Here is a 12973-nt window from a genome sequence, read left to right as displayed (position 1 = left end):
GCGCACCTGCACAGTTGAGAGAGATTGTCACAAGCCCATGATTTAACGTGATCTTCCATTTTATAATTACACAAGACTCTGGGTCCAATTAGAATAAGCCAAAATGTATTAAGTGTAAGTGGAATACAGAACAAAAGTGCACAATGGATTCAGGGCACTGAGAGGGCCGTGGAATGTATGTGGGGAGGGCGCTGAGTTTTGAGCAGAATGGGTAATTAAGGGTGGGAGTATTCACTGCTGCCGAGTGCAGCGGGGCACAGGGGTGCCCTGCCAATGGGGCGCACCGGGAATAAGCCCTGTTGCCCTGTGGGCCAGTCCAAGCCTGAATGGATACAAAATAAAGGTTTCTACCCTATATTTGTTGGAGATGGAGTTCCCGTGCATCAACTATCCTAATGACCACTAGGGGCATTGGGAGTAGAGATAGTGAGTAAGGGTCTCCCTGACTGTTCTACCTGTCCCTACTCTATGACCCCTGATCTGACTCTTCTGCACTTCCTGTGCTGAGTCACAATCCTTCCTTTCCTCCTAGAGAGCAGATGGAAACATCTCTCTCTCTCTCCTTACCTATCCATTATGTAGTCCTTTATAGATCTTTCCTATCCAAATGTATTTAACCAATAAATATTTAGTATTTAGTTCCACAAAGATCTCCATGTGTTTTCTCTAATAGCTGCAACAACTAAACCATCCTCTACTACCCACTCTGTAACTGGAGTGTGTGCTCATTCCTCAGTGCTCTGCTGTTTTTTTACCTATTGAGGGTAAAATTAACAACCTCTAACAATATTTTACTCCTAGTCCAACAGTTCAGCAATTGCCTTCCAGTGTGATCCAGCTTGGGTTTCCCTCTTGTGTGATATGCTGCCCAAAACATCTGTATGTCGAGAGGTCATGAACATGACTCCACCCACTGCTTTCCTTGCTCTGTCTCCTAATGCCTTTCTGCTTGGGTGGCTCCCATATCCCTCGGCCACCTCTCTTGGGAAATTGTCAAACCCTCTCCAAATGAATTCAGTCCTGCTCACCTTCTGGCAAGGCCAAATATGCATCTTACCCTGATGTGGGCCTGATCATTCTCCTCCGATGTGTTCGGCACAGTTTCAGGACTGCTGATCCTACCTTCTCCTGATTCCTTTTTAGCATGTTTTGCTGTTTTTCCGTAGCTTGGGGGTGCAACACTCTTGCTAACGTAAATCAGTCAAGTGGAAAAGGTGTTGATTTTTCTCTCTTGTTCTCTGACTCAGATACTGCAATAACTTTCCTGTAATTTAAAAAAAAAACCACCACGGGGTGAGGGGTGCGCAATTAGGACTTCATTAGAAATGAATTGCTCTGTCTGTGAGGTTGTTTTGAGTTTCCTGTGAAGACCATATTGAGAGATTATTTCTGTAAATGTTATCAGTTTTTGACCTTCTGGTACATTTCCTTTATGCCTATGTATCTATGGCAAAAAGTAAGGGAAGCTCTCTTTTGAGGCATCAAAGCCACCAGATGCTTTTCATCTACTACAGCTCTCTGTGACCTTACTTGGAAAAGTCTAGGATGTCCGACTAGTCAGCACAGTCATTTGAAGAATCCATATCCAGAGACAAACACATTGGTTGTATATGATAAGAGCTACAGCAGAGGAACAGGAAGTATGCTGTTTGAACCTTGTTCTACAGCCTGAAGTAGAACAGAGTGTTGTTTTACACAGCAAGATACCATGGCTAAACAGCTGCTCCTCATTGTGATTATCACTTCTCTAACATGTCTCCTGAAGACAGAAGGAAATGGTAAGAGGGTCTTAATTTTTATGTAACTGGTTTGCATAAAATCTTTATGCAGTTGGTTTGGGTTCTTCTGAATAAGGAATATTCCTCTTTACTGTGTCAGGATGGATAAGGATAGCCAGAGACATTTATGCACAGCAGGTTTTACTGCGGGTTTATGGGGAGGCTTTACTGCGAACTCAAAGTTGTCCCAGAAAACTGCCACAAATTGTGGAATTTTTAACTCTGGATATAAATCGGGCTACACTCTAATGTGCAGTGAAAAACCTAAATTGTGGGTGAACTGCTCCCCTATAACTCGCTGGGACTTTGGGATATATCTAGCCGATATATGAATGCACCCCCTCCATTCTGGGAGGGGGCTTCCAAAGCCCCAGGTGAAAAGCTTCCTGGAGATCTCTTCGGAGAGGCTTTTGATCTTATATCCGAGTGAAATAAGTACACACAGTGTACTTTGCAAGCAGTTTGCAGATAAATGTATTAAAAGTACTCCAGAACACCAAGCTATCTGTATTATAACAGAAATATCTCCCTGCTCAGAGGGAGGAGACAGAAGATGAAATGTATGAGTGGGGAGACAGCTTAACTGATCACAAAAATATTTCTATTAAGAGGTAGCAAATAAACAGAACGTTACTTAACATGCCCCCATAACAGGCAGATGATTCAGTAGAAGTGATTATTATTTTTAAAGAAAGGGATTTTTTTTAAAAAAACATGACACAGGGTGGGGCAAGAACTAAACTAGGAAAGACAGAAAATAGAAGTATTTTTAAAAAATGTTTAACATTTTACAGATCAGTAAGACTGTAGTAGAATATTTAACATGGGGAATTGTCGAACTGCTTCTGCTTCTAAAAATATCCCAAAATGTTATGAAAGGGAAACTTTGAAAAATTCATGTACAACGTAACAAAACTTTGCAGGCAGCATGGAATGATGTTTTTCGAATGGTATCTAACTTGCTTCTAAATTTTAGAATTGTTCTTGTATTTTCAGTGTTTTAGGATTTTATGGCACTCCTCCCATCTCCTCCTCCTCTCACCATTACTGAAATATGCCCACATTCTCCAGCTGCTTTTCCTGTTCTTTGGGTCAGGGCAATTGACTATATGAAAGATAATGATTTTTTTTTTTTTAATGCTTCTAAAACAGACAGAGGGAAAGCTTGAGGAGTGACTTACTTAGATTTTGTCAGAGGGAAGGAAAGACAATTTTGGGAAGAAAAGAAGAAGATATGGATTATTAGTCTGCTAGGGAGGAGTTCAGTAAAATGTGGGGGGAGCTCCTCAAATATTTTGGGGAAAACTGTACCCCTGAATTGAAACACACAAAAGTCTGGACTGTTCTGCTGTTCTGTTCTATTTTTGCCCTTGAAGGAGTTAATAAAAGTCTAATAATGGAAATATTTCAATACTAAAATATTGTTCTTGAGTGTCTCTAGAACATGCCACTATTTTGGGGGTCCAGTTTGATTTTTAAGGGGTCATTCCAGCCCGTTCCATTCTGGGTTTTACCAAGCCCCTCATGGAGGTCACAGGCTAAAACAGTCAATGGAGAAAACAACAGAAGGAGGAAAGAGAGACAAGGATAGAGAAGGGGAAATGTGGGCAGTACATTTACAGGAGAAGTGACACACGATCTGAGCAACTAGAAATATGAACAGTTTTGAGAGTGGAGTTTGGGGGTAGAAGTGAGAGGACTGAGATGTGCAACAAGAAAGCCAGAGAGCAGAAAGTTGTACCAATCAAGGTGGGAGGTTACTAGAATGTCAACAAGAATTTTAGCCAAGGCGATGAAGAGGACTGGGTGGATTTTGGGGTGGATTTTTGCAGTGCTAAATAAAAGCAAAGTGATTCAGCTATTGGTCTTAAATAAAAAGATACAATCAAGGAAGAAAACAAATGCGAGTTTGTTGGAGATCCAGCTCCAGCTGGCATCAACCTTTTGCACCAGTAACCCTAATGCCTACTAGGGGCATTGGGAATAGAGACAGATAGTTAGGGTCTCCTTCTCTTTCCTGTTTATCTCGGCCTCTGTGACCCCTCTATTGATAGACTTGTTGTGAACCAAGCCTGATTTGTATTCTAGATATGCTCCGGAACTAGCATATGAGATTAGGCTGGCTTCACCAGTGTCACAAAGTGACCAGTTCTTTTATACGGTGACCATGTATAGTCTGGGCACAAAGGTAGAAAGAATATCTAACACTCCTAAATGATCCAATGGGCTTTATTGAGTATAAAGGAATAACAGCATCAATCTAACTGAGCAGAAAACAGAACCATCAATCAGTACTACTAACAATATTTCAATCATAGCTAGCAACAACATTAACCCAGTGTTCCTAACTATCATATGTGTGTGTATTCAATTTTCCTAGAGCCTAATATAATTCAGATATAAGACGGAAAGTGGGGGGGGGTAAGGAAGATTGAGGAATGGCATGGTTTGGGGAGATCAGGAATTAGTAGAGGGAAGAGGGAGGAGGAGAAGGGGGAAGGATGGAGGCATCCAAGCCTTGTGGAAGCAGCATATTACCAGGGTCAGAAGCTTGAGAGTGGTAAGGCTTCAGCTGCAGAAGAAATGCTGGAGCTGGAGAAAAGGAGCTTGGGAGTGATGCAAGCTTCTAGCAGTCAAGCAGGCTGGTGGTAGTTTGCTCAGAGCAAGGTGGAGCGTGAGAGCACCATGGCTGGGAAAGTCTTGACTTCTCACTGTGCAGCAGAAGTCACAGACAGTTCCTGTCCATGGAAAGAGTTCCTGCTTGTTGCCCCGCTGCTTTAGCAGCAAACTCTGGGATGGCTCTTGAGCAAGTATTGCTTGTTAGGCAAAGATTGCTAGCTCTCTGTTCACTAAGCCCCCTTCTTTATAGTTGTTCCTTCCTTTGATCTCCATAGAGTCTATTTTCAAAATATCCTCATCCTTCTGGATCCCAAAAAGGTGACAATTTGCTCTTACCTTCTGGATATTGTCTTTTAATTATTGATATTAGTTCAGGATATTAGCTCAGTCCAGGGAGATCTCAATCCCAACTTCTGCTAGTTTGGGGAGGGGATTGTTCTGTTTTGCCCAAAGCAAATCTGCATCTCTGAGCTTGCAAATGGGCATCATCTGTTGTCCCCAGATTTATGGCGCCTGGTCCCAGAAGGTATTAAAAGGTGTTAATAAAAGAATAATTAAATCTATAGATATTTTCTTTGTGTGCATCTACCTAGAGTGGAATTTCTATAGACAGCAATTGGGTATCCCCTTTGGGCATAGCAGAATAATCATTGACAAGGATTAACATAGACTTCTTGCAGGAAGAAATGCGAGCTCAGCTCCTCACCACAGACGTTATCTGATACAGTAGTAAGTTAAATGTTAGCATTTGGATAGACCAGGCCTGGCCTTTGTGTTTCTGCTGAGTACCCATTTCACAAACACTGAGGATACATTGCTGGATTGCCTCTTCCTTCACAGAGCAATTATCAGAGGCAGTCATGAGACCTGGGTGTCAGTTCACCTTGAATTCAGGCATTAATTGATTCCTTAATAAAATGGAATCACACAGGCCTGAATTCTACACAATTCTGGGTTGGTAATTCTGGGTTTAATGTTGGGGTCAGGGTGTCCCCAACAGACTGTCCTCAGGAACTTCCTGGGAGTGACTTCCTTCTCCAGCTACAGTAACAAAGAGACAGCATGGACTCCAGCTAGGGTTTCCATGTCCCCTGGAATTTAGGATAGCCCCTGGATTTCAGCTTCTCGACCCGGCTGCTAAATTCCACCTGGATTTACATGGATTTTAAATGTGTAGCTCGGATTTTACTCTGGATCCAATCACATGGGAGGACAGAGAAGGAGGGGAAAGTATGCAAATCTTTCAAATAAATAAATAAATAAATAAATAAATAAATAAATAAATATAAATCAGTTTCAGCATAATTTGCATAATATGCAAATATGCAAATTAGGCCACTCAGATTTGAGAAGCTTGAATATGGCAACCCTGATTCCAGCCAGATTAGCCTCAGCATTCCCAGGCTGGATGGTTCAAACTGCAGTGACTGGTCATTTCAAATCCTATCTGATGAGCCAAGGACTCGACAATGTTCTGGAGGACACACAGAGACCTGGTGAGCAACAAGCAGATACAAGAAAGCTTTGGGATTATCAAAATAAGAAAACTTTGAATTCTTGGGATGCATGTAAGTCCAAAATTATATACTCATTTTATGGGTGCGGAATTGGCCAGTGAAATTGGGAAAAGGCTGGATGAGCTTTATAATCACAAAAGCCCCAGTGATACCATCTTTCTCATTCAAAAGCTCTGCAACTTGAAGCTGAATGAAAGACAAAATCCTACTGAGCATATAAACCAAATCTAGGATCTGGGAAAGCAGCTCAAAGACTTGGGGACAGACCTCAGTGAGGCTGCAGTTGTGGGATTCATCAGCTCATTGTCTGAAAGTTATCAAGCCCTTAAATTGGCAATGGCAATAAGTTTCAGATTCATCTTTAAATTTAAAATATATCTCTGGGCGCCTGGCTGAACATTTTCATAGAAAGCAAGAAATGGCTTCTCTTCATAGAGACCATGTTACAGAGTCTCACTCTGTAACACAGAACAAAGGTGTTTTCAGTGTTAAGGGCGATGAGAATCCATATGCTAATTGTGCTGATAAGCCCAGGAAAGCTGCTGCTGGCGGAAAGAAGACAAAAGGAGAGATAGAGAGGGTTGAGATTCCTGATGCTAAAAGCCATCAGAATTCCATACCAGGAAGAGATTCTCATACACTCAAGTTTAAAAGTTATAATACCATGATTGAGAAAATAAAAAAATATTCTGCGTTGATTCCGGAGCAACAGAGCATTTTTTGAAAGATATTAAACTGTTTGGTGCTGGAGAAGACTTTTGAAGATACCATGGACAGCCAGGGATACAAACAAATGGATCATAGAACAAATCAATCCAGAATAGTCACTCGAGGCACAAATGACCAGGCTCAAACTATCTTACTTCGGACACATTATGCAAAAACCCAGGTCCCTTGAAATGTCCATAATGCTGAGAAAAGTTGAAGGAGAGGACAACCAGCAGCAAAGTGGATGGACTCACTTACGACAGCCATGAATGCACCACTGAGAGACCTTAAAGGCCAAGTTGAAGACAGATCATCCTGGAGAGAATCTATCTATGTGATCTCTAAGAGTCGACACCAACTTGACGGCACTTAATCAATCAATCAATCAATCAATCAATCTGTTTGGATAAGGATTACAAAGTCCCAATTTATCTCGCAGATGGCAGATCCCTTTCTGCTGAGGGGAGAGGTGTTGCAATAGTACATTGTAAGCTACCAGATGGACAATGTGTGGCGGTTACTATTAAGGATGCATTATTTGTGCCATAATTGGAAAATAATTTGATTTCTGTGAAATCTGGAGTTGAAAAAGGATGCAGAGCTGAGTTCAAAGGAAAGGATTTGATTATGGCTGCAACTCTAAGAGAGAGTGGATTGTTTGAATTGGACTCTATGAATGAAAGAGCAAATCTAGCAAAAGGGTGCAATCACGGGACTTGCTTTGGCACCGACGCCTAGCTCACTCTAATGTTAAACAATTCATGAGCTTGAGAAAGGGAAATTAATTAAAGATTTTAAAGTACAGATGCAGAGAGGCTGCATCCAGATGTGACTGTTGCCTTTGTGCTAAAGCTGTGAAGCCTACCTTTCATAAGAGAGAGGAGAAAGAGTCACAGCGCCCCCTACAGTTGATTCACAATGATCTTTGTGGTCCATTTGAAGAAAGCAGAGGTTTTAATCGTTACATACTCACATTTTTTGATGATTTTACCAGATTTGCTTATGTTTATACTCTGAGAAGAGTCAAGTGTTTCAGAGGTTTGAAGAGTATGTTGCACTGGTCAGTAACAAATTTGGAAGAAAGCCTCAAAGACTATGGTCGGATAATGGAGGTGAGTACATGTCAAATGACATGAAAACATTCCTGAAGGAGCAGGGGATTGAACTTGAGACTATGCCCCCATGCACAAAAGAATTAAATGGTGTGGCAGAGAGGAAAAATCACTCTTTACTAGAAATGGCCAGATGCATGCTGCAAGTTGCAGGTTTGGCAAATAGGTTTTGGGGAGAAGCAGTGATGACTGCCAGCTATTTACAGAACAGATTGCCAACCAAAGCAGTAGGAAAGACACCATTTGAATTGTGGTTTGGATAAAAGCCTAGCCTAAAGCATATCAGAGTATTTGGATGTGAAGTATATGCATGTGTACCAAAAGCAAAGAGAAACGAGCTGAATTGCAAAAGTAAGAAAGGAATGCTCTGTGGATATGTACTTGGAGGAAAAGGATACAGAATCCTTAATGTTGAAACTGGTGACAAGGAAATTTGCAATGCTGTGTACTTTGATGAGAGACAAAGGCGAAACAGAGGGGAAGTGGCAGAGGTTGGGCCAAGGATCCAGATGAGAGAGGAACCAGGTGAGCAGACTCTAATACACCTTATGCCAGCCAGTGAACCAGAACCAGAAGCAGATCGGAAGGGGTTGCACAGCCTAAAACAGAACTGAGACACTCACAGAAGCCCAACAAAGGGATTCCATCCAAAAGACTCTCACTCATGACCAGAAGTGAAGAGTTACAGGAGCCCTGCACATGGCAAGATGTTGAAAAGATGACAACCCACAAAGTTGAGAAATGGAGGAAAGCTGCAGAAGAAGACATTGAATCTCTGCATAAGAACAAGCACATTGACACAAAGCACTATTATGTTTGAGATGCACAAGAGAAGGGGCTAGTCAACTTGACGTACTGCCCAACTGAAGAGATGGTGGCAGATGGAATGACCAAGCCACTACCAAGAGATCGGTTCCAGATGCTTTGTGAGAAGATGAGAGTCATGAACCAGTGTGACAGGCAATAAGAAGGGATGTTGGAGATCCAGCTCCAGATGGCATCGACCTTTTGCACCAGTAACCCTAATGACCACTAGCGGCATTGGGAGAAGAGATTGATAGTTAGGGTCTGTACCTGAGTACAGACCCTAACTATCAATCTCTTCTCCCAATGCCGCTAGTGGTCATTAGGGTTACTGGTGCAAAGGTCCCACTTCCTGGGAGTGACTTCCTCCTCCTCCTCCTTCTCAGAATGCTTCTAGCTCTTTCTCTGAGCACCATGCTTCTATAGGTCTCTCTCTCTGACCAGCTTTTAGATGTAGCCAGCTGTTAGATATAGGTCTTTTCTATCATCATGGATTTCTGAATAAAATAGATTATTAAAGTAGAAGGTTAAAGTATTTAACCTTACATGAATCTCCATGCTTATCATTTACAATGTTGCCCCTGAGAGACTGTTAACTTCTGCTGTAATGGGAGTAAGTTAGCTCCTGAAATACTCTGCTATATAAGTAATTTTCTCTAATACAGTTAACCTCATGGTGTGCTTTCCACCACCAGAAGTAACATGAAGCAGCATTCATCGCTTGAACTGGGACCATCACAACTAAACACATCATTGTTACTTATATATTCAGCCTGCTTTCTTAGTATTTTGATAAGCATTGACAATTAACAATCTTTTTTGCTTCCTTGTTTAGTATTCTTACAAGATAAAATGGCAAACAAGTTTTTGCAGAGAACAAAACGAGCCAATCAATTTCTGGAAGAGATTAAGCAAGGAAATATTGAAAGAGAGTGTTATGAGGAGAAATGCACAAAAGAAGAAGCAAGAGAAGCCTTTGAAGACCAAGAGAAAACTGTGAGGATAAACTAGCTACTGTTGCTTTGTCTTAGGGACAAACTACACATACACGCCAATGCATGCAATCATAGAGGTGTGCTTCCTACTGGAAATGCCTCTTTTTTGACACACAGCCCCTCCCAAAAAACACAGCAGAGTAAATTGAGGTAGGACCAGGATGTGTGGGAAAGGGAAGGCTCACTCTTTCGCTACATGCCATTTTCATACAAAAAATTATACCCCAGAAGTGGCAATATGTGCCTGAAAAGGTGGTTTCTGCTTCAAGGGGCCATTTTTAGCAGGAAAACTGGGCATGGGGAAAGAGTGGCCTTCCCCCATCCTGCCTGCCCTGGTCCTGATCATGTTCGATTGCCCTTTCATGCAACTGTTTTTGTCATGCTTCTATAGCATGCATTTATTAGAAGTGAAAATTCTAAGGCATTGCTCTTAGCACCACAGTAACCTCTTCTGGCCAGTAGAGGCATGGTGAGTCATGTTAAATTTGTCTCTCTTGATCAGTTAAGAGTCAGTTAGAATTGTTCAGTTGTTGAAGGCTAGTGCCTGTTAGAGTATGTTGTTCAATGGCTCTTTCTCAGTATGTGATGTTTCTTAACAAATCTTTATTTTTGGAACTCCACCTAATGTCTCCAGATGATCTCCTAGGCTGAATTTCTTTGCCACCAGAGCATACTCTGCTGTGTGAAGATTTTAATGTTTCTCCTCATACCCCTCAACAGGCATGGTTTAACGCAGAGGCAGAGGAGGCATCTGCCTACGGTGACAATATTCAAGGAGTAGTGGTGTCAGTAGCTCCAGAGAGTGGGGGCAAGGGGAAAGTTCCCCCTTTTACTTTGATTTGAAAAAAAGCTGCACCCATAGCAGTAGCTGTGGGGAGGGAGGGTGAGGGGAAAGCCCCCCCTTTTACTTTGATTTGAAAAAAAGTGTGGGGAGAGGGAGGCAGTAGCTGTGGGGAGAGGGGGTCCAACCGGGTGAGGGGAAAGTTTTCCCTTTTGCCCCTAAATATTTTTGGTGGCAGGATGGGGTGCGGTGGTGGTGGCTGGCTGCAGCTGCAGGGAGGGTGAGGAGGGGAGATTCACCGTGCCCCCCCTTTTTTACCTCTAAGCCCACTGTGCAGGTGGCAGTGGCAAGCTCCAGCTACGTCCTCCACCCCTCCTGCTAGCTGACTGAATGGCCAGGCTCTGCTATCTGCAGACTGCAGACTGATTCCTGCTTCCCTTGCATGCACAAGGAAACCTTGCTGGTTTCCTTGAATCGGCTGTTCAGCCAGCTAGTAGGAGGGGAGGAGGACATAACTGGAGCTTGTCGCTGCCACCCGCACAGCAGGCTTAGAGGTAAAAAGGGGGGGCACTGTGACTCTCCCCTCCTTGCCCCCTCACCCTCCCTGCAACTGCAGCCAGCCACCACCACTGCCGCACCCCATCCCACTGCCAGCAATCTTTAGGAGCAAAAGGGAGAACTCCCTGCTCTCCTGGTCACCCCGCCTCACCGCAGCTACTGCTGCCGCCACAGATTTTTCTCAACTCAAAGTAAATGGGGGGAATTTCCCCTCCCCACTGCCACCGGAGCTTCTTTTTTTTAAGGGTGGCAAAAGCATTTTTGCCTATGGGCGGCCAAAAGTTTAATCCACCCCTGCCCTTCAACAGCATTTGCATACACACAGAAGCCTATTCTCAAGTTTTGTTCAGCATTTATGTTCATCATGTTATAGTCAGCATTATGTTATATTCACAAGTTATGTTCAGCACATACCATCTGTGTATAGTTCATCTTTCTAATATTCTATATAAAAGAACAATTTGGACAATAGTCAGTCAACAAGTGTGTGTAGTATTTGTGCTTTTGACACATTTTAATCAGTATGTCAGCTGAATTGCTTCAAAATCTTACTGGGGAACTGAAGTGATTCTTTACTACTACTACTACTCCTCCTCATATACTATTTTTAACAGAAGTTCTTAAAGCAGTTTACATAGAAAAACATTAATTAAATCAATGTGATGATTCTTATTTATTCCATTACGGGATTGTCCATAAAGTATGTTTCACATCAAGGGGATAAGAAAGCTGTGACAAAGGAGGGATTGGTCACTGGTTATAACAAGGTATGACAGAGAAGAGAGAGGTTTTTTGAAAAGACCTTTAAAAGTGAGCTATACTTTAAGATGAGCCTCAAACTAAAGCATTGAATTAGGCAAAGCTTACTCTTTTAAATAAAACCTTTCTCTTGCATATGTGATATTCAGTTTAGCATTATGTGATTTTTCAAAGTTTAGCGTTACCAAACTCTGCTGTTTTTTTCTCGATAGGAGGAATTCTGGAATAAATATGGTAAGAGATTAAAATGTTCTTCTTATAAAATGTTTCTTGAAAATTCTCATGATGTGTATTTAATAAAATAAACATGTTGGTTCATTATGATTAAAAAGTCAGAGTGAGCCAAATTCATAGACAGATCCTTGGCTTCTAGCTGTGTGTTGTAAATCTGTCAGGCTAGCCAGATGGAGTGTAAAACAGGCAGGCAGAAGTATAACAGCAAAGTCTTACATAAAGGAATTCTCCAAACCAGGGCCAGTCCGAGTCAATCCAATAAATCCAACAGAGTACAAAGCGAAATCCACAGGCAAGGTCAACACAGTCCAGGGTCCAAACACTGTCAAGGCAATACATGAACACAGCCGATTAGCTCACAGGAAACTGGCGTTCCTATCAGCAGGGTAGCTGTGGTACAGTCGTCTTAAATAGGCTGACCCCCGGTGCTGTTAATCAAGAGTTCCTGAGTCAGCAGCTTTGTCTGTTGTTCTATGCATGCAGCTCCTTAACTCTTGCTGTTTCTTGGACTGATGCCTCTCCACAGCTGAGACCAGACGCGCCTCCTCCACAAGAGCTGCCTCACTTGGCTCTAACTCATCTTCAACTTCCCATGCTTCGGACCCACTCTCATTTGCAACTTCTGGTCCTTGCCCTCCCTCCTCTGCTGTCAGCTCCATCCCCTCCTCCAACTCCTCGTCAGAGTCTTCCAGCATGCCCATGACACTGTGCCAGGACAATGGATGATGGTGATCAAGGAATTTCAGCCCCATTTTGTTGTAAATCACAGAATCCCACCATATAGATCCAAGTAGAAAGCCTGTCTAAATCCTGGGCAAGCAGAAATGGAGGCAGGGCCGGTGCTACCATTAGGCCAACGAAGCAGCCGCCTAGGGCACAGACCTCAGAGGGGCGCAGAGTGCAGACCTCAGAGGGGCGCAGAGTTTAGAGTGTCAATGTGTTTGCCTAGGGTGCAAAATAGTCTGGCACCCACCCTGAATGGAGGGCTGTCACCAAAGATCAGTTGCTCTTGAGTGAACATAATCATCTTGAACAATTTGTGTCTGGTTTCAGACCTGGCTTTGGTATGGAAACTGCTTTGCTTGACCTGATGGATGCCCTATGGCAG

At 42.7% G+C, this 12973-nt stretch overlaps 1 protein-coding gene across 4 annotated transcripts in view; it reads left to right on the top strand.

Moving 5' to 3' along the window:
* The first annotated feature begins 1630 nt into the window (after window positions 1-1630).
* The window catches only part of F10 (coagulation factor X), a 33419-nt gene continuing 22076 nt past the window's right edge, over window positions 1631-12973 (top strand). Inside the window, exons 1-3 of one of the 4 annotated variants that reach the window (XM_053312395.1) lie at window positions 1631-1778; window positions 9374-9534; window positions 11844-11865. In XM_053312395.1, coding sequence (XP_053168370.1) covers window positions 1709-1778; window positions 9374-9534; window positions 11844-11865 — 253 coding nt within the window. In that variant the 5' untranslated portion in view covers window positions 1631-1708. The remainder of the gene's footprint in view (window positions 1779-9373; window positions 9535-11843; window positions 11866-12973) is intronic. The other 3 variants (XM_053312392.1, XM_053312394.1, XM_053312393.1) reach the window with 3 other exon arrangements.

The sequence above is a fragment of the Hemicordylus capensis genome, chromosome 3, assembly GCF_027244095.1.
Source record: "Hemicordylus capensis ecotype Gifberg chromosome 3, rHemCap1.1.pri, whole genome shotgun sequence".
NCBI lineage: Eukaryota > Metazoa > Chordata > Lepidosauria > Squamata > Cordylidae > Hemicordylus > Hemicordylus capensis.
The sequence above is the reverse complement of the archived record's forward strand: the minus strand, read 5'-3'. Positions and strand labels throughout refer to the sequence as shown.